The sequence below is a fragment of the Muntiacus reevesi genome, chromosome 5 (assembly GCF_963930625.1).
Source record: "Muntiacus reevesi chromosome 5, mMunRee1.1, whole genome shotgun sequence".
In the NCBI taxonomy this organism is placed as follows: Eukaryota; Metazoa; Chordata; class Mammalia; order Artiodactyla; family Cervidae; genus Muntiacus; species Muntiacus reevesi.
The window spans coordinates 103,754,523-103,778,993 of NC_089253.1; the positions used below are offsets into that span (position 1 = coordinate 103,754,523).

The 24,471-nt window shown below is 46.4% G+C and overlaps 1 protein-coding gene across 1 annotated transcript in view; it reads right to left on the reverse strand.

The window, feature by feature from the left end:
• ASTN1 (astrotactin 1) overlaps positions 1-24,471 on the reverse strand; it is a 186,860-nt gene that overhangs the window by 95,382 nt on the left and 67,007 nt on the right. Inside the window, exons 6-9 of the mRNA XM_065937170.1 lie at positions 16,892-16,966; positions 10,417-10,554; positions 9,757-9,907; positions 980-1,146 (exon numbers count right to left, since the gene is read on the reverse strand). Of these exons, the coding sequence (XP_065793242.1) occupies positions 980-1,146; positions 9,757-9,907; positions 10,417-10,554; positions 16,892-16,966 (531 nt within the window). The remainder of the gene's footprint in view (positions 1-979; positions 1,147-9,756; positions 9,908-10,416; positions 10,555-16,891; positions 16,967-24,471) is intronic.

Here is a 24,471-nt window from a genome sequence, read left to right on the forward strand (position 1 = left end):
ATGGCTTTTAGCAACAATCCGGCATAGCTTTATTACTATAAACACTGATTTGCATTGCAAGCCTATTGGATTGTGAGATCCTTGAGGACAAGAGCTACATGTCCTTCATCATTGCAGCCCTGTGGCCGGCATGGTATGTGGCATAAAATCAGTGCTCTCCCTGACAGGCAGGAAAGGAGAGGCAGGGAGGGAGGTGGGGGAGGTGAGCTGGAGGAAGAGGGGGAGGAAACCACGGCTGCAGAAGAACAGGCCAAATCTTTACTTACTTTATAAATATATCATGAAAATATTTTTAAATATAATTCCAGTCAGTGGTATAAATTTAAATTTTGAGGGAACTGCAGAATTTTTGAAAAACCAGAGAGGGCCTGAATTCTAGAGCTGATCTTCCCACTTAGCAACTCCCCAGTCTGGAGGGTCTCAGCCTCACAGGTGCATTACTTAGTTTTGTCATCTGTAAAATGGTGTGGCATCGCCTGCCCTCGTGGGGCGAGCCTTAGAACAAATGACAGGACCAAGCCGCTCCACGGGAAACGGCTTTTTACACTGAAGATCGTCTACGTCTTGGGGAGTATGGCTGCCCCAAATGCTGGGACTTCTGCAGCAGAATTTAACCATGCCTGCACTCCCCCGCTTCCCTTCTTTGATAAGTGATTAGCTTAACACAGTCTTCCCCAGGCTTTTGGACCACAGCATCCTATTGTCACAAAGCAATTAACATTGCACCATAAAACACAGTTTGGAAATTCTAATGTAAGCTGGCAATGATTTAGGGGTCTTTCCCTCACTGTCAGTGCTGACACGAGACTTTCCCTGAGGGTCCTCCCAACCCTGACTTTAAAAATGCTCCTCTTCCAGTCCTGAAGGCGGTTTCCTCGGATCCTAAGGGCTGGCCTAGGTCAATCAGTTCTCTGTGATTTACTTTTCTGAAGTCCCACATCCCGGCCGGTGGGTTGGCCCCGAGGACGGCTCGACTCACCCACAGAACATGAGGATGTTGTACACGGTGGGGTCGTCCGGGAAGGGCGCCATCTGCTGCAGACACAGCTGCTCACAGCCCCCGTTGAAGCCATCAGAGCAGTCCACCCCGATGTGGCGGTCGTAGCAGCCGGAGCTGTCCTTCATGGGGCTGAGTCCGGAGGGGCACTGGGACAATCAGAGAGCACCCATACAGGCGGGTGAGCCCGGGCGGGGTCCTCTGGGGACCAGAGTGTAGCCCCTGATGCCTACGTTTAGCGCTCAGACTTGAAACTGTCCACACTGGTAAGCAGTGCGTGAATTTCCCACTATGCTGGACTCCCTGTAAAAGCAAGGGACCTATTCTGACCTCTCGCTTCTTCTCTCTGGGCACAGATCACACCCATCTGCATTAAAGCTGATCCCTCCAAGCAGGAAGGGAGCATGCTGGCAAGACAGTGCCGAGGTGCCCCGGCCTCCCAGCTGGGCCTTAGGCTGGCAGGAGAGTGGAAGCGATGGGCCAGAACTAAAATGCATTCGAAGGGATTCCTTTGGGCAAGGGGCAGGGAGTGCTGCTGTTTGGACTTTGGATTAATAGGACTTTATTTTTTACGTTTCAAAGCACTTTGTCAATGTTGGTAATGGATGGCAGTGTTGGAGAAAGCGGACTGAGTCAGGGCTGTGAGCTCGAAGAAGGAAATGGACCTTCTCTGTGACTTTGAAGGGAAGTTTGATGGCTCTCCTAGAGACAGCAGCTGCACTTGTGATGTTCCTGCCTCAACGATGCTCTGGGGAAGACACACAGTCAAGGGCATGAGCTCGAGGACCCACAGGGGCCACACTTGGGTTTGGGCTTTATCCCAGTTCCCTGGACACTCAGGGTAAAACGTTTAGCTTTTTCTATGCTACCACGTCCTCCATAAAATTCTCAAGAATGACAGCAAAGGGGGCGATCCAGGAAGAGATAATCGGTCAGGTCCCAGGGAGGACAAAGAGGCGTGGTGAGCAGTAGGAAGGCTCACAAGGCACCCATGATAAGCCAGGCAGTGGCCAACATTCCTACACCTTACTTACATAACCCTCACAGCATCCCACAAGGTAAGCAGGCTGATCATAGGCACTGGGGCACAGAAGGTTAGTGTCACATGGCTGATCACAGGAGGACCACACCTGAAACCCTGGCTGGCTGGCTATGGAGTTCATGACTTGGTTGCACCGTCACCACCTCACAGCACCATCAGACTCTCACGCAACAGTCACCGCAAACTGAACACTTTTACTAGTAGCTGGTGCTTCGTTACATGCATGTGCGTGCGTGCTAAGTCACTTGAGTTGTGTCTGACTCTTTGCGACACCCTGGACTGTAGCCTGCCAGGCTCCTCTGTCCATGGGATTCTCCAGGCAAGAATACTGGAGTGGGTCACCATGCCCTCCTCCAGGGGATCTTCCCGACCCAGGGATCGAACCTGTGTCTCATGTTTACCTGCACTGGCAGGTGGGTTTTTCACCACTAGTACCACCTGGGAAGCCCATATTATTCTCATTTAACAGACTTGGAAACTATTAGCATTGCCAATTAATGCATAAACATCTCACATCACTGGATTCCATCTAAAAGCCAATGGGTATTTTTTTTTTTGCCAACCCGCTTCCTCTGTCTATGCAATAGAGGCTGTACATCTGCATTACAACTGATTCTTTCCAACAGTTTGGAAGGAGACAGATAACTTGCCCAGGGTCCAGCAGTCTGTATGGGGCAGAGCTGGGCAGGTCTGTCTAGATCTAACCTACTATCAGCTAGCTAACACAGTCCTCCAAAACTGGAACCAAACCAAAAAATGCATTTAAAAACTCAGTGGAACCCTGTTAAACACCGCCCCTCCTGCCCTGCTGCCTGGCTAGCTCCTGCTCCTGGTTGCCAAGCATTCCGGTCTAGTAGCCTGGAGCTGTCGCAGGTGTGTCCCTGTAAACCCACCTCCCCGCCCTCCATGCTTCCCAATTGAAGATCACAGCAGGATGCGCTCTGTTTGCTGACACTAATTCTGCAATTTCCCAAACAAATGCCTCCCCCCCCCCCCAGAGGCCTGCCAGGCTCCCAGCCTGGTCCAGCCCCTCTCTCCCCACGAAGCCAGCTGGAGTGCTGGAAGGTGACAGCATTTAAAGATGCTTCCAAGGGCTTCTTCGTGCCGTGCAAACCCAGATGTTTCAGATGATGGTAAACAAGCAAACGAGGCAGCTGAGGATTGCACCCCACATTCTGTTAGCCCCCCCCAACTCATCCACTTTCTTGGCCACCCAGCTGTTAGGCCAGATGTGGCACCAGAAGGGAGCTGGCTTCACCGCTGTGAGGCTGCCCAGGCATGGATGTGGGTACTGAAACATAGACGTTTGATTGGAATTAAATGGGCTGCACCGGTTGCCACGAGTTCTTTCTTTTCCTTCTATGAGGCTTGAGAAAAGCCATCAGAGAGACAAGGCCGGTGCTCCTGTTATTCCCACCTCACGTGTTTCAACCCTGGTACCAGCTAGCTGTCTTGGTCATCAGCCAGGACTCCCCATCTTCTCAACCACCCACTTTGTTTCAGAATGCCCCATCAAGTGTGATGTTCGACAAAGATGTCACCAAAGAAACCCGAGTAGGCTTTGTTCCCGAATGCCCCAAACCTGGCACATGGGCATCTTGCCAGCCCCTGGTGTCAGATAACCATCGCTGTGCCAAACTGGACCACCTGATGTTTACACTTTCTCAGGAGATTTGGAAAGAAGAGAGAGGTAGTTGCCTTGTCCAAGCTGGATATTCTTTTTTCCTAAGCAAAGCTAAAAATAATAATAACAGCTATTGGAAATTAAGTAATTCTATGCGCAGAACAATCTACATAAATTATCTTCAATCGCAACTACACAATTAGACTTTTCCCCCCTCATTTCATAAAAGAACAAACTTAGACTCTGAAGGATTAAGTGGTAACTTCTTTAAAGTCACAGGGGTGGAAAATGGCAGAATCAGAATTTGGACCTAGTTCTATCTGACCCCAAAGTTCAGTTGTGTCTCTTCCACTTGGCCATGCTGCTTCTCAAGTGTCAAAAAACCTGGATGTTGGGATCACTGAAAAATAAGTCAATGTGTCAACAAAATAAAGAAATCCTGCAGATGTGCTGTTTATCTGATTGTCTTAAGCAACTCCTAGAGTACATTCTGGAATCAATTATGCATTTGTAGATTCAGTCTGATATTCTCTCTCTCTCCTCTTCTCTTCACACACACACACACACACACACACACACACACACACACACATACACACCGTATTATGGGTGCATATATTTATAGGACAAAACACTGCAAAGCATTCAAAGCAATGACCATGAAGGCAAGACAAGATCCTCAATCACTAAAAAAGATGCAATTATCTTTACTGCACTGTAACTTACTTGGGTTGCAGTTCAAAGTAAAACATTTTTGAAAGATTTCCAGAAAAAAAAAAAAAGCTGAAACCATAAATAGAGTTTTCTTCTTAACCCTTGTTGAACCAGAACTCCCGTCCCCAAGGAGTCTAATCAATCAAGTTTCCCATGGTATAAATTTGCTTCTGTTTTTGCCTGAATATTTTTTGTGCTGTTGTCATCACATTTTGAGATTCTCAAAATTTGTATGTATTTTGTAAAGTAATTAGCCTCCAATTAAAATAAGTAAATTTTTTAAAAATGAAAAAAAAAATCTGTATGTAAATACAATGCAACTATAGGCTCTAAATCATGGCCTTTTCCTAGAAGTCTTTGAAGCCAGAGACAAGTTGTCAGGAGAGAAATCCTGCCTCCAGGAGGAGTTTGTATTTTCCCTCTTCAAGGACTGGCTGCTCTCTTCTCCTGGCTTGTGAACAATCCTTCCACTTCTTCCTTAAAAGATAACTGCCTGGAGACTTCCTTGGTAGTTTGGTGGTTGCGAATCCACGCTTCCAATGCAGGGGATGCAGGTTCGATCCCTGGCCAGGAAATTAAGATCCCACATGCAGTGCATCACAATTAGAAAGCCCCTGTGCTGCAGCTAGAGAAGCCTGCGCACCACAACAAAGATCCTCATAGTCAAAATAAAAACAAAAGCTTTCTTTAATTAAAAAAAAAGAGAACTTTTTGATCAGGATTGAGCCCCAAGGTCAGATCTTAAGCCATCTTTGTGCATAGGTTACATTTAGCAGTCCCAGGAAGAAAACTCCATTTAATATGGCAACAACCCTCCCCCATCAAGAGGGTCTAATAAATGAGCTCATATTTCAGTGACCCCTAAAATATACAAGGTTAATCGTCTTTCACAAGAAGCTCATGGCTTCTTGACTTATTACTGGTCTAAAGCACAATGTGCTAATGAGATTAAAATGATTTTCCCCATTCAACTCCTTTTCTTCTCTGTCTTTCCCCTCTGTTTCTACCAATGCTTTTTGGTTGATTAATTACTTGGGAGTCTAGTCAAATCTCACTCAGCCTGAGACACACACACCTCAGTTCCAGACTATGAGGTGGAGGCCTTGTTGGCAGATGAATATGACTGATGGACACGAGGTGTCTTCAGGGTCCCTGAGAGAAGAGGAACCACTTTCTGCAGCTGAGCCTGCCTTGTCTTACCTGGATGATTCATAAGATACACACCAGAATTCCTACTCAAAATGGGCTCTTTTTTTTTTTTTTTTTTTAACAACACAGCAGTCTTATTCCTCTCATAAATAATGATTTCCCTCACTATTTGATGGGGACATGTAAGACCAAGCCATGCAGGACTTCTCCCGAGAGGGAAAAGTTTGATGATGGAATTAAATTTATATTTCAACATCCTGCCCTTACTTCTCTGGAAGCCTCTGAGGCAGACCCTTCTGCTTACTGTCCTACAGAGAGATGGTCATCTGTGATGGTCTCTGCATAGCTGCGCTCCAGTAGATGTGAAATGACACATTTCATGGGAAACCACTGCGGACAGCAAGTGGACAGAAGGGCGGCAGGGTCGCTGGGTAATTCAAAGCTCATTAGAGTACAATGCTCCGGCAAGGAAGGTCATGTGCTCAATACACGAGAAGCAGGACAGCCGACCTCTTCCTTCCAAGGCCACAGTCTGCTCATCTCCGCATGTGCAGACACCTCCCGAAGCAGAAGGCATTTGTGGGGGCGGGGGGGAGGCACTGTCAGGATGAGTGTGAAGATAATGAAGAAGCCTTAGAGCACAGACTTTCCACTTTATAGTGTGTTTTTATAGTTTTAGAGTGTTGGAAATCATTTTCAAACTTTCAAATAAAGTCTTACATTAAACCTCAACAGGTAGGCTTGATAAGAAGGAAGATGCTCTGGTTGGAGCTGGGAGAGAGGAGACTGGTGTTCTACCCACCAAGGCTGCCCCAGTCTCCACTGCTGTCTCCAAGGATGTCTGTGACATAATCCCTGGGACCTGTGACAAAAGGGGCTTTTTAAGGCTCCTGAGATGAGGAGATGACCCTGGATTATCCAAGCCAGCCCAAGGAAATCACAGGAGTCCTTAAAGGGGAAGAGGGAGGGCAGAAGAGAAGATGTGCTACAGAAGAACAGTCTGGAAAATGCAATAAAGCTGATTTAAAGATGGTGGAAGGGGACCATGAGTCCCCAAATGCTGGCAACCTCTGGAAGCGGGACAAGACCAGGAATGGAGCCTCAAGAAAGGAACGCAGCCCTGCTCACACCCCGGTGTTAGCCGAGTGTCACAGAACTGGATTCTCACCTACTGAGATAAGAAAACGGCTGCTGTTTTAGACCATTAAACCTGGGGTAACCTGTCATAGCAGCCAAAGGCCACTAACAGAGGGCCTCTGCAGGACGCCCTGGGGCTCCACCAAACAGGCACCGCACCCTGTGCTAGGCAGGTGGTAACCACTGCTCCCACCCACCATGGCGCAGGAAGGACAAGGGGAAGCAGTGAGACCCACTGTCCGCGGTGGTGGAGGGTGGACCTCTGCTCTGGGAACCATTCCCAGCAGGCCTGCCCATGGAGTGTGGTTTGTTTTTGAACAGAGCGGACTGAGGTTGGTACAGGGCTGTGCCTTTCACGGGCATTTGTTTCCTGTCCCCAGAGACTATATAAACAACAGGGCAATTAACTGGGTAGCAATTAACCCTGTGGGAGTCCATGCATAGCAGAGAGGCGTGCCCTGCCTTCCCAGAAAGAAGGAAGGTTGAGCAGCGAATGTGGACCAAGCCCACCTGTCTGGCTTGAATTCAGTCAGGAAAATTTGTGGTTGAACATGGTCTCTCCCCACATCTGTCCCCTTTCCAGATCCCGTCAGGGCCAGCGGGCTGTGAGTGCCTCCGCTCCTTTCATAAGCATGAGCCTTTCTGGGGAAGCCTTTCAGCTCAGCGCCCAGAGAACTGAATACCAGGGTTGCTGTGGACGGAGAGGAGGAAGGCAGCAGATCCCCCCAGACTGCAGGTGCCACAGCTGATGCCCTTGTCCCCGGCCCACCTCCTGATGACATAGGGCCGCTGTGCTAAGACAACGAGGCTTTAGGAGGGTGCTGCTGCTCGGTGGAGTCAGATCAGGCTCAGTGTCCAGTGTTCTCAGTAGGGTCACGAGATTATGATGTGGTCAGCTTTCAAGTTCCAGCCTTCCTGCCTCAGGGATCCTGGGCTTCACGGCCAATGAGAAACAGTCACTTGAATGGGCCTGGCCCCCTCCTCCCTCCAAGAGCCACGTGGACCACTGACTTCAAAGTCTTATGCTAATGCCAAGCTCGGGTGTAATTGGGTGACTGCTCAGTGGCTCCGATTCGCAAACGCAGCGGCCCTACAGCAAATGCATATTCATCGGAACTATTCCCGTGAGCTCTGTCTCACAGATCACAGAGTCAAAGGTACAAAAATACATCAGTACGGCAGTGTGCCAAGTGGAAGGGCCTAGGATCACCAACAGAAGGCAGCCGACAGGCAAACCCCGGGGGGCTCCGAGAAGGGGCAGAGGAGCAGGAAGAGATGCACATGGACAAATAGGTCCATGTGCACGTGTGTGTATGTGTGGGCACGCTCAGACTCACATGTGTACATAGGTGCACATGCAGGGTTTCAGCACTTAGAACGACCCACCCAAGAGAGCACCGAGGAAGGAAAGGTTAAAATCTGGATGAGGAAGTGCAGATTGAATAGCTAAAAAAGAAAACAACAACAACAGAAAACAACAACAGCTGTCCCAGCTGGGAACTCCATCAGACAGTGAAACTGTCTCCTGAGGGAGCCAGTTGGGAAGCTCATTGCTTAAGACAACTGAAGGTGGAATAGGAAGCTAGGGGAACACCCGGAACATCTACTCACTCCTGACTGCCTCTGGGAGACATGACCTAAAGAGCACTTTTCTTTGTTTCCTGGTAGTCTTCTCTGCCTTCTCTTCTTTTTGACGGACTGGCCAGGTCCTCCACCTCCCTGCCCCTCAGGTCTCTCTCTTTCCTTTTTCTTTTCTTCATTTTCTGTCCTCCTCAGGAGAATCGGGCTCCTGTCAACTGCCGCCCAAACTATGAAGTCTGGGGTGGGGGGGCGGTGATCTCAGGGCTGACAGATTCCCACTCTGGACCAAGCACATGTCCATCTTTGATGGAGAACAGCTCCCTGAACAGAGCAGGTGCTCAGAGACAAGGAAGTGGGGAGTGTGAAGGATGGGACTGGCCCAGCATCCTCCCAGCTTGCCCCTGCTCTGGGTCCCTTTACATGAGCACAGCTGTCAGACTGGGAAGCAAGATGAAGCTTCTATCCTCCCTGGAGCTGGAAGCTCCCAGCTCTGCCTGGAAACACTGCATAACAGCGTGTCTCAATGAATCACCTCTTGCTCTCCTTCATGCCAACTTCGTGTACAGCATTCCTGTCTCTCTTCTCTGCCCCATTCCCTTTCCTCTCTGAGGACTGCATCAGCCCATCCTTAAGAGAAGGGAAGGCTGAAAACTGATAGTAGTGTTGATGGGCATGGAAAAGACCAAAATAATGGCACCAGCAGTCAAAGGCTTGCCCACCTGCTCCTGTCTGCATTCACCTACGCAGGTCCACCAGGATGCACATCCATGGCACGGGAGAGCTTAGTCCACTCCAGCCCAAGCAGTCTTTGTACGTCATAGCATCACATAGTTTACACTTCGCTAAAGTCCACGAAGTGAAAGTGAAAGTCGCTCAGCCGTGTCTGACTCTGTGAGACCCCATGGACTAGAACCCATAAAGTAGGAAACCACCTTTAGTGATGCAAGAGTTCACTGCCATAGTTTCAAAGGGGATGTATTTTTATTGTTTCTCTGCCATTCCTGTCCTAACTCACTTCTTTTATCATTTTGGACTTAGGTAGATGTCTTCTAAAATTTCCTGTTAAAGTCAATGCAATTTGACTCTAAACAAAGGTGGGCTTCAGCTTCTTCTAGAATTTCCTATTGTAGTAAATACAGTCTATTTCCTATTGGAGTCAATATTTTACTACTGAGCAGTTAATTGGTTCTCAAATTGTTTGAGGGTATGTTTTACCAACTAGAGTGCAAGACTATAAAGAAAGAACCATGCTACACAGTTCATGACATTTTCTTTGGATAGTTACAGTACACACAGTAGGTGCTGCATAAACATCTCTAGATTCAATGGTTGGTAATTAGCTCCTTAGCTCTGTCAAAAGAAAATTCGTAACATAGACAGACTGTAGTTAAAGCTAGGGAGGAAGCACTCTTGACCCTCTGCTTTACTCACACTGTTTCCACCTCTATCTTCATTGTGTCTTATCCTGTGGCCCCGCTTTCTGAAATTACAAGCGTTACAGAGCAGACGTACCACACAGCCGGTGGAATCCAGCTTGCGATCTGAGATGCAACGGAAGTTCTTACTGCAGCCGCCGTTGTCCTTGCTGCAATCACGGACTGGTCCAAAGGAGTCTAAGAGGACCTCCAGGCTGTCGAAGGAGGACGAGGTCATCAGCTCCTCTCTGTGGGAAGAAGCGGCAGGAGGTGGGAGGAGGTCAGGGGAAGCCAGGAGCAACAGGTAGCTTCACATCCCACGTTCTTGTCTGACCGACCAGATCATGTCTCACTCTCTCTCACAAATATTCAAGATCAACCAGACTCGGAGTCTTGAACTAACAAATTATGGACGTTCTCCATCTCTGGGAAATAAGCCAAGGCAGTAACACCTGGTCAAAGAAGGAGGTCTAAACTCAGCAAAGAAATTAACATTTTATTGCCTGTCAGTCCTGAAGGGCTGTGGAAAGTGCTTACAAACTCTCATTTTATGTCCTCTCTCGGTGCATGAGCCCCGGGGTGTGCAGTATTGACCCAGATAGAGTAGATCTTGGCACTGCATCTGGGGAACCAGAAGGCAGCCTGCCAACTTCTCCTTCCAGCTCGATTCCTTCCCCAGCACTCGGGACCTTCAGGTAGCTTCTCACTCCGTCTCCCAAACCCAGTGGGCGCCTCAGGACCCCGAGGCTGGACTCACCGGACCTCCACCGCATCTTCCATCACTGTCATGTCTGTCTTACACTTTGCTGAGGGGTTGATGGCCAGTTCAGCTGGTGGAATCACAAAACTTTTGCTGAGCGGCAGCCACATGCCCTCCCCAAGCGTGTAGGTGAATCTGCAGGGACACCCAACACCACCTGGTTAGGGCTGGGGGATAAACGCCACTGAAGGACCTGGCACCCTAACGCCAGCTGCTTCCTTCCCAACCCTTGTAGTCCTCTCCAAAAAGGAGAGCGTATTGCCATTTTATGGATGAGATCATTGAGTCTGATGGAGGCAGAGAGGCCGACCCCTGCTCACACATCCAGACCACTGGAGAACTCAACGTGCCATCCACTCGCCAGATGTTAAAAGTGTCTCTTCTTCAAACCATAAGACATCGAGTTCCAGTTTCCTTCAGGTTTGAAGCTGGGCTTCCCTGATCTTAAGTCAGATATAACTGGAAGCATTTTAATTGAAAAGACATACCGGCCTCCCACCATTCCCATCCCTCGAATTGCACACCCACACCGGTATCGACGCTTTCTCTCTGTGCCTGGAGGAACCCTACCAAGGAAAGGAAAGAAGAAAACTCCCTTTTTCTGGCTTCTGTGAGATGGGAGCGGAAACGATTGAAGCCAGGAGCCTCCCGGGGGAGAGAAGAAGATGAACAAGGCAAGCCTAGATGTATTCTCTGCTCTCTCTCTACCCACACCCCTAGCTAATGGCGCTAACGCTCTGGAGGCAAGGAAGATTTTTTTTTTTCCCTATAACAAGGGCTAAAAGGAATAAAGGAATCAATCAGCATTTCACGGGAGAGCTTAAGGAATCCATGAGAGAGTATTTGTTTATTTATTCATTCATTTGATTTCAAAGGCATTCAAATGCTCTGTGTTCACAGTCAAAAATAGTCCCTGGGATAAAAGCCAGTGTGGGTGGGATATCACGAGGCTATGGCAGTCTGGCATCCCCTTCCCACTTAATGCGGAGGGTGGAACAATGGAAGGATGCGTACAATTAAACAGAACCAGCACTGGCTCCATTAGCATGCTGGTCGCTGAGCACCACTGGAGGTCCCACTCCTTTCTCTCCCCTAACCCACACGCTCCTCTCTCCACCACCGCCCCCGCCCCCCACCCCCTGCCGCTCCAGGTTGCCTGAAATGCTAGGAAAGCAGACTGATGACATGAGATCTTTTATGAGATGTGTAGCCCTGTCCAGGACGTGGGCCACCGAGAATCCCCACCGACCAAGGCTCATGAGTTACTTAGTAACTAAGCCCCATGCTTTTTCATCCACTCCCTGAAAGACAGATCTGGGTAGTTGAGGAGCTGAAAGAAGAGAAAGCAGGGGCCCAGGGTGGGGGGGTGGGGTTGCAAAACCACTGAGCAAGTAGGTTTGGGGCAGGACTGGGGAGGTTTCTCCCTGGTTCCCAACCTGACTCTCAGTACCCTACTTCTCTGACCTGTGGGGTCACACCTCTGCATTGGGCAGCATTGAAATAGCAGATATGCTTTTTGCTCTGAAGGAAGCGCTCAATTCTCCTTACCCATGGGAACCAGAGGCAATAGGTGGGTAAAGTCTGTGCAGGGAGCTCTCTGCACCAGATGAGGGAAGCGCATTACTAGGGGGACAGAAGAGGAGACCCACCACCCCACTTCTCTGTGAAATTGTGCCTGGTGAAACTGAAGGCATGCCAGCTCCTTCACACACACACACACACACACACACACACACACACACACACACACACACAGAGCTCCTATACACACACACACATGCTTGGGGTGGGCATGTGGTGGGCGTGTGCATGTGCAGGAGACCTGGGTTCAGTCCCTGGGTTGGAAGATCCCCTGGAGGAGGGCATGGCAACCCACTCCAGTGTTCTTGCCTGGAGTATTCCATGCACAAAGGAGCCTGGTGGGGTCATAAAGAGCCTGACATGGCTCAGCGACTAACCCTTTACTTTAGACCCACAGAACTCCGTCTACAACTCCAAAGATGCCAGTCTCCAGTGGCTTCTTTCACACCAAAATCGCTGCAAACTTTCTGTTCCTACAGTGCAATCCGACTATGGCTCCTAAAGTTGTCCTGATTTTCTCATCTCTTTGCCTTTGCTCTTAATACTCCTTCTTTCTGAATTTTCTTTCCTCTCCTTTGCCAGACTCATTTTAAGATTCAGTTAAGGCCCCACCTCTTCCTGAAAGCTCTCCAGGGCCTTCACACTCTTAGGCTGAGTAAGGGACTCTCTTCTGCACATGGCCCCTTGTTACCCCGAGACTCTGATCTATACCCACCTTTTCACATGTCCATCACCATTCATACAAACATTCTCTCTTGGATGGCAGAGGACAGTTCTTTGTCATCTTTGTATTCCCCACTGCCAAACATAATTTCTGACCCAGGAAGGTCACTCCATAAACATTTACTGACTGATCAACAGGAGATTTAGTTATGTTCTTTAGTTTGAACAGGCTGCTAGCGGATATAATCCCAATTTCCCAATTTAAAGATAGAGGTGGCGGTGGAAATTCTTGTTCATTTAAAATAGGATATGGGTTAATTGCTGGGTTCGAATACATTTAATGGTTGAGATGGATCTGGATTTGATAGGATAAAGATCTTCCTCAATGCACAGCAGCTTCTGAAACATGACACTCTACCAAGTTAATAAGAAAACCTCCACTCTCTGGTGGGGTCAAGGTGAAGAAGTCCTGTAGGTGAAGCAAAGTCAGGTGTGGGTAGAGACTAACCTTTATTGAGAACTTTCTAAAGCAGGTGCTCCGTAGGACTGTCATTTATCCTCACTGCTGCCCTCTGAGATTAGTCATTTGCTCCCATTCTACCAAGGCATCGACTAATACTTTTAAAAAAGTTTAGCGGCCTCCCAAGGTCACCTCTCCTTAAGTGGGAAAGATGGGTGATAGCCTGATTCTCAAGTGTTGCTCACAGCCGCTTTCCAACCCCTGTTGGCTCATGCCTATGAAATTCTGAAGTTTTCTTTCATCTGCAAAATCTACTGAGTGACTCCAAAATCCAAATATAGAACAAACTGTCAGAGAAAAGCTGCATTCTGAAATCTCATCTGTCCCTCATCCATGTGGATTTGGCAGGAAGGACTTCAAAAAGCTACCAAACGGAAGTTGGGTGAACATCTGGAATGCTTTCCCAGGTTGGGCCTTCTCGCGTGACAGCTGGTGGTGACCAACACAGTTGATGGCTCAGCTGTGGACTGAGCCCTGCACGTGGTGGCCCTGTTGAACTGGTGCTTGAAATTTCTATCCAGAAGCAAATGTTTGCCAGAAAGCACTGGACGGAATGAGTCTGTGCTCTCACTGTGGCTTGGCATGAAACATAATGTGGGAAAACTGAAAAGTCGCTCTTAGCCTGGCATCTCCACCCTTTCCTAGAGCAGGCCCTTCCAGAAGAAGGTCTTACTCCAAGGGATACAAGTACACACTTGGGAGGAAGATCTTTGAGAGAGAAATTTGGTCTGTACTCACCCCTGCCACCCGAGGGTCTAGTGGAATGGAGTGATCCTAGCTACCATAGAAAGACCATCTTCAGCACCAGGAAAGTTGGCTGAGGAGACTCATCCTGGAGGTTCAGGGTTCCCCTGGACCCGTTGAGTCTAGCTTGGACCCCTCCCAAGGCATTCTTTGGGATTACAAATTACCAAGGTTAGGTTTTAAGGTCTTTTCTCAATCTGATTAGGAAATACTTAAAATGATCATCTACAGATATTTACTGAAAACCTACTTGTTCAAAGGACTTCCCTTGTAGCTCAGTTGGTAAAGAATCTGCCTGCATTGCAGAAGACCTCGGTTCGACTCCTAGGTCAGGAAGACTCCCTGGAGAAGAAAATGGCAACCCACTCCAGTAATTTTGACTGGAGAATCCCATGAACAGAGGAGCCTGGTAGGCTGCAGTCCATGGGGTCGCAAGAGTCAGACATGCCTTAGTGACTCAACCACCACCTGTATGTTCAAAGGGCTTCCCAGGTGGCTCAGAGGTAAAGAATCCACCTGCCGATACAGGAGATGCAAGAAACGTGGTTTCTATTCCTGACTTGGGAACATCCTCTGGAGAAGGAAATGGCAACCCACCCCAGTATTCTTGCCTGGAAAATTCCATGGACCGAGCAGCCTGGCGGGCTACAGTCCATGGGGTCGCAGAGAATCAGACACAACTGAGTGACTGAGTGCACACATGCTTGTTCAAAACAGTGTGCAAGATATTAAATATTTAAAACCATAATGGGTACTTCCCTGCCTTCAGGAGGACAACCATTTCATTGGAGAAGCAAATACACAAATTAAAAATAAACATGAAATAAATAATCGACAAATACATATTAAAGTCAGTATATATACAAATTAGGAGGTGGAAAGTCTTTGTGGATTGATGCAATGGATTGGAGAAGCTTCAGGTCAGTGTTTCTTAATCCCAGGTACAGATTGGAATTACCATGGTGGTTTTACAAAACACCCATGCCCTGGTCCCACTGAGACTCTATATCATATATACAATCTATATGTCAAGACTCTATATCATAAGTGAACAGAGTACCAAGTAAATAGTCATTTAGCTCCTTTAAGAAATTGTAGTCACTGACCAGATCACAGAATTTTCCAGAGTGGCCACTGATAATTGGTTTACTCAGATCACAGAAGGTTCTGATTAAAATTCTAAGTATCTGAAATAAGGAGATCATGACCCAATGTTTTCACCTGAGAGCCTAGTTACTATGATGTTAAGGATCAAAATGATTAATCGCTTATGGACTAACCCACCGACTTCTGAGACAGTTGACCGCATGGGTCAAACCACACAACTGATTCCCTCTGTCCTAAGTAGGTATCACATCCAGTTGGTACCTAACAAACTTGAACAGATGGTGCTTGTGGGGATAGAAACACGATTTTTGTGCAGGTTCCTCTAACAGCAATTTCATGGAGGCCCTAGTTTTTCTGACTTTTAGGGGAGCGGGAACTCATCCATGTTAATCAAACCCCACCAGACTCCCCATCTGCTTTATCTTTATCACCCTTTGAAGGTCCCAACAAACAAGCAGTAGGAAAAAGGGAGGAAAGAAAAGTCTGCCCAATAATAAATCATTGTTGGAAAGTTTAAATGCTCGAGTCACAGTCTAAGGAATACTGCTGACATCTCTTGCAGCACAAATCCTCAAAAGCCGCCTTCGGCCAAGGCCATTAATATGACCCAGCCTGTCCCAGGAGAGACAGTCAGAAGAGAAAAGGGCAGGGAAGGCTCTGCGAGAAAGCGGTTCTGTGAATCTGCACTCCCAGTTAGAAAGGCGCTTTAGGAGAGTGCAGCGGAGGCCGAGCCCAATCTATCTCAGGCAGAGAGAAGGAGCAGGAGAAGCTGAGGCAGAGGAGCCAGCTCAAGAAGGCAAAAACAGGAGAAAGATTAGCATCAAGGCCGGGACTGACTGATAGTGGGGGCTGGGGCAGGGCTTTGGGAAGGCAGCAGGGAATAGGCAAGGCTCTGTACACACCCTCTCTGAGTGCAGTGAACAGGAAGCAAGTTTTCTCTTTGCTCATCATTCCTCTAACATGCCATGCAGTAGTTTAATGCCTCCTCTGACATCAGACACTTGGGCAGGACTATTTATGCCTCTCCCAGAGGACTTGTTCATGAAGGGAAGTGCACTCATGTCCACACGGCAGCACAAGCACAATCTCTGGCACTTACTGGGTACTCAGCAGATGCACATTAAGTGAAAAATAGACTGACAGAATAAATGGAAGATACAGCCTTAGCCTGGAGATAGACTTGTGTTCCAGCTAAGGTCTGGTGTGAATTAGACTTTATGAAAATCCCATAGTTCATGGCTGGCACCCAACTTCTTCCTCTGCCTGCTGACTTGTCTAATATGTACCATTCCCAGGTATGTAAGTAGAAATTTGGGAGAGACTGGAAACATCCAATTCGATGAGGAAGGTGGTAGATTAAAGAAAATAATAATGAAGTATGGCTGAGAAAGGACAGAGGTAGAGGTGGGAGGGGTTCGTTCTGAACAACTTAAGGCTTTATGTGGAAGGTGCAAATTAGGTGCAAAATGGAGAGGCAAAAACTAACATTAACTGCTTGTTCTTTGCCAGTTTCCTTGCTGGGGGCTTTCCCCGCATTATCTCATGTGTTCTTCACAACAATAGAGCCTGGCATGCAACGCAGTTCTGTTTAACAAGTGTGGAACCTGGGGGTTCCAAGAGTAGGGGTTACAGAGCAGGCAAGGAAAGAAGCCAGGACCTCAATAGAATCCATTTATCCTCCACACACTCCACGCTGTCACTGGATGAAGTGGGGCAAGCGTTCCTCTTACTGGGAGGGTAGAATGACTACATGTGTTTCCCATTTTATAAATTACCACTAGGAAAGAAAGTTCAGTGGGAAGTGGGACGTGGGGCTTGCATATCCCTACATAAGCACAACCTTAGACAACCACTTACCTGAATATTTTATCAGAAGGCTGTTCTCCCAAAACCAGGTCAAAGCCTCGCTGAAATATTGTGTAAGGCCAAGGCCTGAAAGGAGAAACAGCACGCAATTAAAGTCAATCAACAAACATTCCCTGAATGTCCACTCTGTGCCTAGTACCACGCCAAGGTTCTGGAGACCCAAAGACAGAGGGGACCTAGTCTGGGTTCTCAAGAATCCTACTAATGTGAGTTCACAAGACCCAGAATGCTGGAACTCAATTAAGAACAGTATCAGTGCAAAGATCACTATCCCACCAGGAAAGTGGAATTTAATAGACATGACAATTGGAACTCCATAGAGAGAAAAATTATAATAATGTCATAGCCAGAATTTATGGCCCTTCAGATATAGATTTAACAGATCCTTAGCTTTGTCTCACTGAAGAAAGAGGAGGAGTATGATTTCTTGGAACGACTAAGCCTCCGGAATCAGACAGTTCTGGTGTTCAAACTCTGTTCTGCTGTTGAGTCAGCTGTTTGTCTTTGGGTGATTATTTGCCTTGTTGAGACTAATTTTATCACTTGTAAAAATAGGATTGTTAATAGTGGCTTCATAGACATCGTGAAGATGAAGCAAACCTTTTAGGCCAAAGCCACAGCTCACATGGGGTTCTCATCATGCTCCCTTTCCCTCAAAATGACATGAAGGTTCTGGGTTTTTGACAGGTTCCAGATGGTTTCAATCATTACAACGTCACTCATTCAACCAGAAACAACTATGGTATTTTTGAATAAGACTTAACTACCTTCCCTGATGGCTCAGATGGTAAAGAATCTGCCTGCAATATGGGAGACTCAATCCCTGGGTTGGGACAATCCCCTGGAGAAGGAAACGGCAACCCAGTATTCTTGCCTGGGAAATCCCATGGACAGAGGAGCCTGGTGGGCTATAGTTCATGGGGTGGCAAAGAGTCAGACACGACTGAGTGACTAACACTTTCTTTTCACCAGTCTCTCTAGTGAGCAGGCTTCCCAGGTGGAGCGTGTAGTAAAGAACTCGCTTGCCAAATGCAGGAGACTAAGAGATAAGGGTTCAAGCACTAAGCAACTAAGCATGCACACACATCCTAGCATTTGGAGGTCACATATACTTGAAACTACCAAAACTATTTCTTTTCAATAGCATACATCTCTTTGCTAACCCAGATGTCCAACTCCCAAATTATTTACTCCTTCAATCAAGACTTATAAAGCCTAAACTTGTGTGGATACTAGGTATGGTATGCACAGTGTGAACTGGGCCCTTGCTCTCACAGAATATATAGAGTCCATGTATAACCAATCATACCAACCCAATAACCTAACTACTGAGGATTTTACTGCCAACATGCCTTTGGCTTTCAAGGACTACAGAAAGTCAGAAGAATAAATCGACATAATTATTTGGGACTAAATCCAACACTAGGAATTAACCCAGTTGTTGTCAATGGTGTCAACAATAGAGGGCACTTAGGGAAAATTTAGGGCAGTTCCCCTTGAATGACACAATGACTGCAGGATATTACTGGCATTTAGTGTGTGAAAGTCACTCAGTAGGGTCCAACTCTTTGCAACCCCGTGGACTACACAGTCCATGGAATTCTCTAGGCCAGAATACCGGAGTGGGTAGCCTATCCCTTCTCCAGTGGATCTTCCTGACCCAAGATCTTCCTGACTCAGCGGATCTCCTGACCCAGGAATCGACCCAGGGTCTCCTGCATTGCAGGCGAATTCTTTAGAAGGCATTTAGAAGGCTAGAATAATGCAGTGTTCAGGACAGCCCTGCGTGACAAAAAATTCCCCCAGGCCCTGCAAACTTTTGAATGTCTTGCTGCACATTTACATAGGTAAAAACCTGCTTATTATTATCTCAGCCTAGATGCTAACTCCATTTACCCACAAGCACAAAGCAGCTTGTACTGTTTTAATATAAGATGAATTGTCTAGGTGTATAACTACCATGGAAATTAAGAGAAGATTATGCAAGATTACTTAGAAATTTTACCAAGATTTGTTCATAATTTTGGAAAATCACATCATTGTTTGCAGTGCTGCTCATGGTCTTTGAATCACCAATTCAGCATGTCTATATCAATCCAATTGCTCTTATATATATTGTGTATTACATATTACTTCACATTTTATACTGTGGAGAATCTACATTAGGTGCAAATGTCTGTCAACTTTATTTCTCCTACTGTAATGCTGCAGAGAACTTATACATTAAAATAGCTACATTACTATATATTATTTATCACTTCTCTTTTAATTACTCTTACCACTTCATATTATTTTAAATTTTTATTTATTTAGATTTTACTATATATGATTTCATTTAAAGATTATTTTAAAAAAAAGAGTTAAATTTGTCATAAAATAGGGTGTTGGGTCTGATAGGGTTGAGACACCAACCTAAAACAACCAGCTAACCAATTAACTACTTGAAGGAGTTGGTAATTACAAAGTGAGGCCACTGGGTCTCTATAAAGGAGTGGCTGGGATGAGTGTATTCCTTTTTTATGCTCACTATTTATAAATGCTTTATTCCTGGAATTCAACTTAGAAATACCCTGAGGCAATTAGAATTGGCTCCAAAAGGTATCCAAACACCATACTATTAACAACCCCTGCATCAAATAAATAGCCCACGTGTGTTTTTCATGTTTGTTTTGTTCATTGGAGGTAAACCCACAGAGTGGGGTTTGAATCTGATTCTTTTTTGCTGAAAAGTAAGTGTGGCTTAAGAGCAGCTAAAAAATATGTACTAATTCAAGAAAAAGACTAAAAATTAGGAGGAAAAAAATGTCCCGTCTGATCCTAGATACCTAGAGAGGGCAATAAAAAGAGAAAAGGGACCTGCAACTTTATCTCTCCTTTGGACAAAATCATATTTTATTTACTATCAGTTGAATAATTTTAAACAACACATGTTTTGCCTTCAAGTCATCTCCAGTACTCAAAATGGGTATAGTGTGTAATTAGAGTTAATTCTTGGCATGATTCCTCTGTTGTTTGAAAATATATTATGAGGAGCCAAATTTTAGACTAGCATTGATTACAGTGTGGACAATTAACTACATAGAATAATATAAATAAACCTGTATTCAAGCTACAGGTAAAGAATCAGTGAGCCCAGAAACATTGATTAAGCACACGCTGACATGCTGTCAGGTAGTCAGGGCAAAGAGACTTCCTGCTCTCAAGAGTCCTGAGTGTCAAGAAAGGCAACTCAGATGCACCATCTGGACCCCACCCTGGCCACAAGGACGGGCAGCAGGACACAGTGGGTAGGACGTGGGTTCTGGCCTGCCTATTGCAATTCCAGCTTAGCGATCAATTGCTATGTGACCTTAATCATTCTCTGTCCCCATTTCCTCATCTGTGAAATGAGGCTGAGGGTAATAATTTTATCAACCTGGCAAGGCTGTCATGAGGTGGAACTAGTTACTATGATTAAAGTGTTCCGAACAGCATCCGGCATTCAGTGAGTGGCCATACAAGCATCTGTTACAGAAGTGAAACATACTAGTTACCTGAATCCAATACAAATACTACAAAAAGGAGATTCCCAAATTTTTAATGAGGAAGCAGTGTCTTCCCTTCAGAGGCAAACACAGTACCACACCAGGCTTCAACTCAGCTTGTAAATGTATTTGTGTTGTCTGGAGAGGAGCCAATGATGAGTATGGGAGACAAACCCCGATCCCACCTCCCACCCGGGCCCCACTTCACGGGGACTCTACAGCACTGGCCTGAAATGCAGAGAGGAGAAGGGCGCTGTGAGAGGGGAAGAGAAGTCAGAGAGTCTGCAAATTGCTTCAGCGAGGAAGGAAAAGAGAATTGACTTATTTCCTTCCCATGAGTCAGGGATGATCTGTCAGGGAGATGGGGATTCTTATTTGATTTATTTAGCAAATATTTATGGAGGGCCTATTGTGTGTGAACTGTGATACTAGGCAACGGGAGTTGGCATAAAGAGATTCTTGCTCTCAAAGGAATCGATAGTTTTTCTGAAGAAACACACACCCGCCCAGACAAATAGCAGCGAATGAGTAAAAAGGAGGAGGAATGGGACTGGAGCAGATAAGCTAAGTGGTCCTGGCAGCGGCAGATCACTCACCCTGGGCGCCGTGTTGGGGGGGCGGGCTGGGTGTCGGCAGTGCGTGGCGGGGTGGCAGAGGGGAGCCTGATGTATGTGAGTGGAGGGGCCACCTAGGAAAAGGCAGGGTGAAGTGATGAAGTACGTGTGCTCAGTCGCTCAGTCATGTCCGACTCTTTGCAACCCCACAGATTGCCAGGCTCCTCTGTCCATGGGATTCTTCCAGCAAGAACACTGGACTGGGTTGCCATTTCCTCCTCCAGGGGGCCTTCTTGACCCAGGAATCGAACCCAAGTCTCCTGACTCTCCTGCATTGGCAGGCAGATTCTTTACCACTGAGCCACCTGGGAATCCCTAGGTGATGAAGAGCTAGACCTAAAAGTGCTGAAAACAGAGCTGAGTTACCTGAGACCATCTGAAAGAGGAAGAGGCCTTTGCATTAAGCTTTCTGCATGTGAGCCCAAGATACATACCCATCTCTAAGCTCAGATGGATGCTGCCATGGGGATGCCTGGCAACAGGTCTAGAGGCCCTAAAATTGTCCCTTTTCTCTCTTTCTCACTCTATCGGACCGTTTTTTTCAAAATGGCTCAGGCACATGGTGGAGACTTGGCCTCTCATAGCTCCAACTCGTCTTTACAAGCTCAGGCCACAGAGAGACACTGCCCATCCACGGAAACAATAATCCATGGAAGAACTGCTTGATCCATCTCAGATCAAATGAGGAACCCAGACCAGTCTCTGGGGCCAGGGAAGCATAGGCATCTAAACAGCTTCAACCCTCATTCGATTTCCAGGGCTAGAGCTGGGAGGATGGGAAGTGTCAAACAAAATCATCATTTCCACCTCAGGTTCCATCTGCTCGTGGTGGCAAGAACTCAGCCTCCCACGAGGAATGGGTGGCATTACAGAAAAGACTATGCCGACATTAAGTTTTGGGAAAAGAGTACCCAACTTGGAGCCCAAGGATAGCATCAGACCAGATGCGGGGCAGGAGACAGAACACCGTAGTTGGAAGAAAACCTGAGCCTTTGACTCCAGCTTAGGTAATGTGGCCTGCAATATTCTCTGTCTTGCACTGGGCAACCCAGTCACATCTTGGCTTAGGAAAATTAGCAGAATTGGAAGTCAGAATAGAGCTTGTCTGTTTGTCTGTCAATATCGCCGGTCTGACAAATCAAGACCCTGAAGACAGTCCTCCTGGGTGGGCAGCAACAGGTGGCCTAGATTCAGGGGCCTCTCAGGCCAGCACAGGGGCCATCTGGGGTTCACTACCTCCAGCAGAAACATAATCTGCACCACAGAGGAGCCCCAGTGTCACAGGAAGACATCAGCCACTGGGCCACACGTGCTAACTGGACAGGCTGAGAGCTATTCACAACCGCGTCTTTGCCTTTTCTTCTCTGCCCTGTCTCACATAATACCAAACATTAGCGTCTATGCAGAGGCTTCATTAAGCACTGGAAATTTCTAAGCTTTCAGTTTCTCTCCTCAATTCTTGCTCCTCTTTCCCAAGACACATCAGCTATTGCAGGGTTTTTTCCTTTAGCTTTTTTCCTTCTCGTTAGCCCAGAAGTTGGTCATGGCCTTGACTAGACTGGTTGCTTGGGCATTCTTTCCCCCATGTAGCCTAGACCCAACTGTGTGAGTGGAATCCAGCACGGCGAGACCGATGGGATGATCCCTTCACATCTGTTCTCCTAGGGCAGAAAGGGACCACCTCTGCTCTGGATAAGAGTATTTTAAAATTTGCTTTTTGATTAAATGCTAGTCCCAGCTTTCCGGGCTTCTCAGGTAGCTCGGTCAGTAAAGAATCTGCCTGCAGTGCAGGAGACCCAGGTTCGATCCCTGAGTCATGAAGGTTCCCTGGAGAAGGAAATGGCAACCCACTCTAGTATTCTTGCCTAGAAAATCCTATGGACATAGGATCCTGGCAGGCTATAATCCATGGGGTCGCAAGAGTCAGACACGACTTAGAGATTAAACCACCACTCAGCTTTCCACCTAACAGTGGCACCTGGGAAGGGAACTTGAAAGTTTCTGGTGAGTATTGTCTGGTGATGGGTTTCCTTGTGGAGGACTTAAGACTTATCACCTGGGAATGAATGAGGGGGAGAGATACAGATGATAGATAGATGATAATAAACAGACATAAAACAGTAAACAGACATAAAACAGGTGAGGGGATAGAGAATGTGGGACAGAATACATGTATGTATAGATGTATGTGTGTATGTGCAGACACAGTTCAGTGTAGGGAAAGAATATTTCACCTGGAGACAATGAGGAAAAAGGAAATTCATGATGGACTTTTAAAAACAAGGAGAGTCTTCTGAATTCACATACTCTTCTATCTATCCTTAAAGAGATCATTTTACAAATGAATATAATGTGTCCATAGTTAAATGAAAGTACATCCTTTTAAGCTTGCTTCTGGCCCACACTAGGCTAGATTTCCGGTGGAAGCATGGTTTCAAGGTTTCCCTCCAGCCAATCACAACACTTTGGGGTTCTGGTATAGGTTGTCATATCCACATGCAATGTGAGGACTTTTGAGAAAAATGTTCCTGTTCTTAGCTAGGTAAATGCATTTGCAAGGAAGGAGCAATGAAACAAAGAGAACAGAGGCTTATTTTTTTTTTAAGTTTCTGGGAAAAGGTAGTTTGAGAGATATCCAGGAGAAAAGGTGAACAGAAAATTGGTAAAAATGAGTTTTCTAGCTATGCAGTTGGGTGAAACATTCCACACCTCAATATACCATGATGATAAAATGAGATTATTACGTGCCACTATCTTCACATCAGCACCAGTTCTGGGAGGAATAAGGGCTGGAATGGCTGATTTCTCAGATATCTGGTAAAGCTATAGCTTTATCAGGAGCTAAATGATAGGAATAATGATGTCTAGTATTCCTACAGGACACTCGAGGGCCTGGAGGCCTTTGCAGACGTTGTTTCTTTACCTGGAATTGTTTCCTCTCTCATTTGTTTGGATAACTTACACTATTCTTTAATTCTAGTGTAAAAATCACTTCCCAAAATAGACCTTCCCCTCCAAGACTAGGTTATGCTCCCTTGTTATTTAAAGCACCCTACACTTTCCTTTATAGAACCTATAACTATAATCAATATGTTATATATTTAGTTGATATGGTCCCCTCATCAGATATAAAAGACTCTATCACCATCCTTGCCACATCCTCACTATCCACCGTAGAACCATCACATAGCAGGTACTTGGTAATGAACCAGACCACACTGACAATGAGGTTTCAGGTTGGACAGATCCTGTGTGAGGCAGTCCATTGTCAGATAAGTCTTAATTTTTTCAGCCTTGGTTTCTAAAGCTATAAAATGAGGATAAAATAGCACCTAGAGTTGTTAAGTGAGTGTATATAGACTTCACACAGTGCTGGCCACACAGAACAAACTCAGCAAATATTATTGTTCATTATACTTAATATTCCCATTTG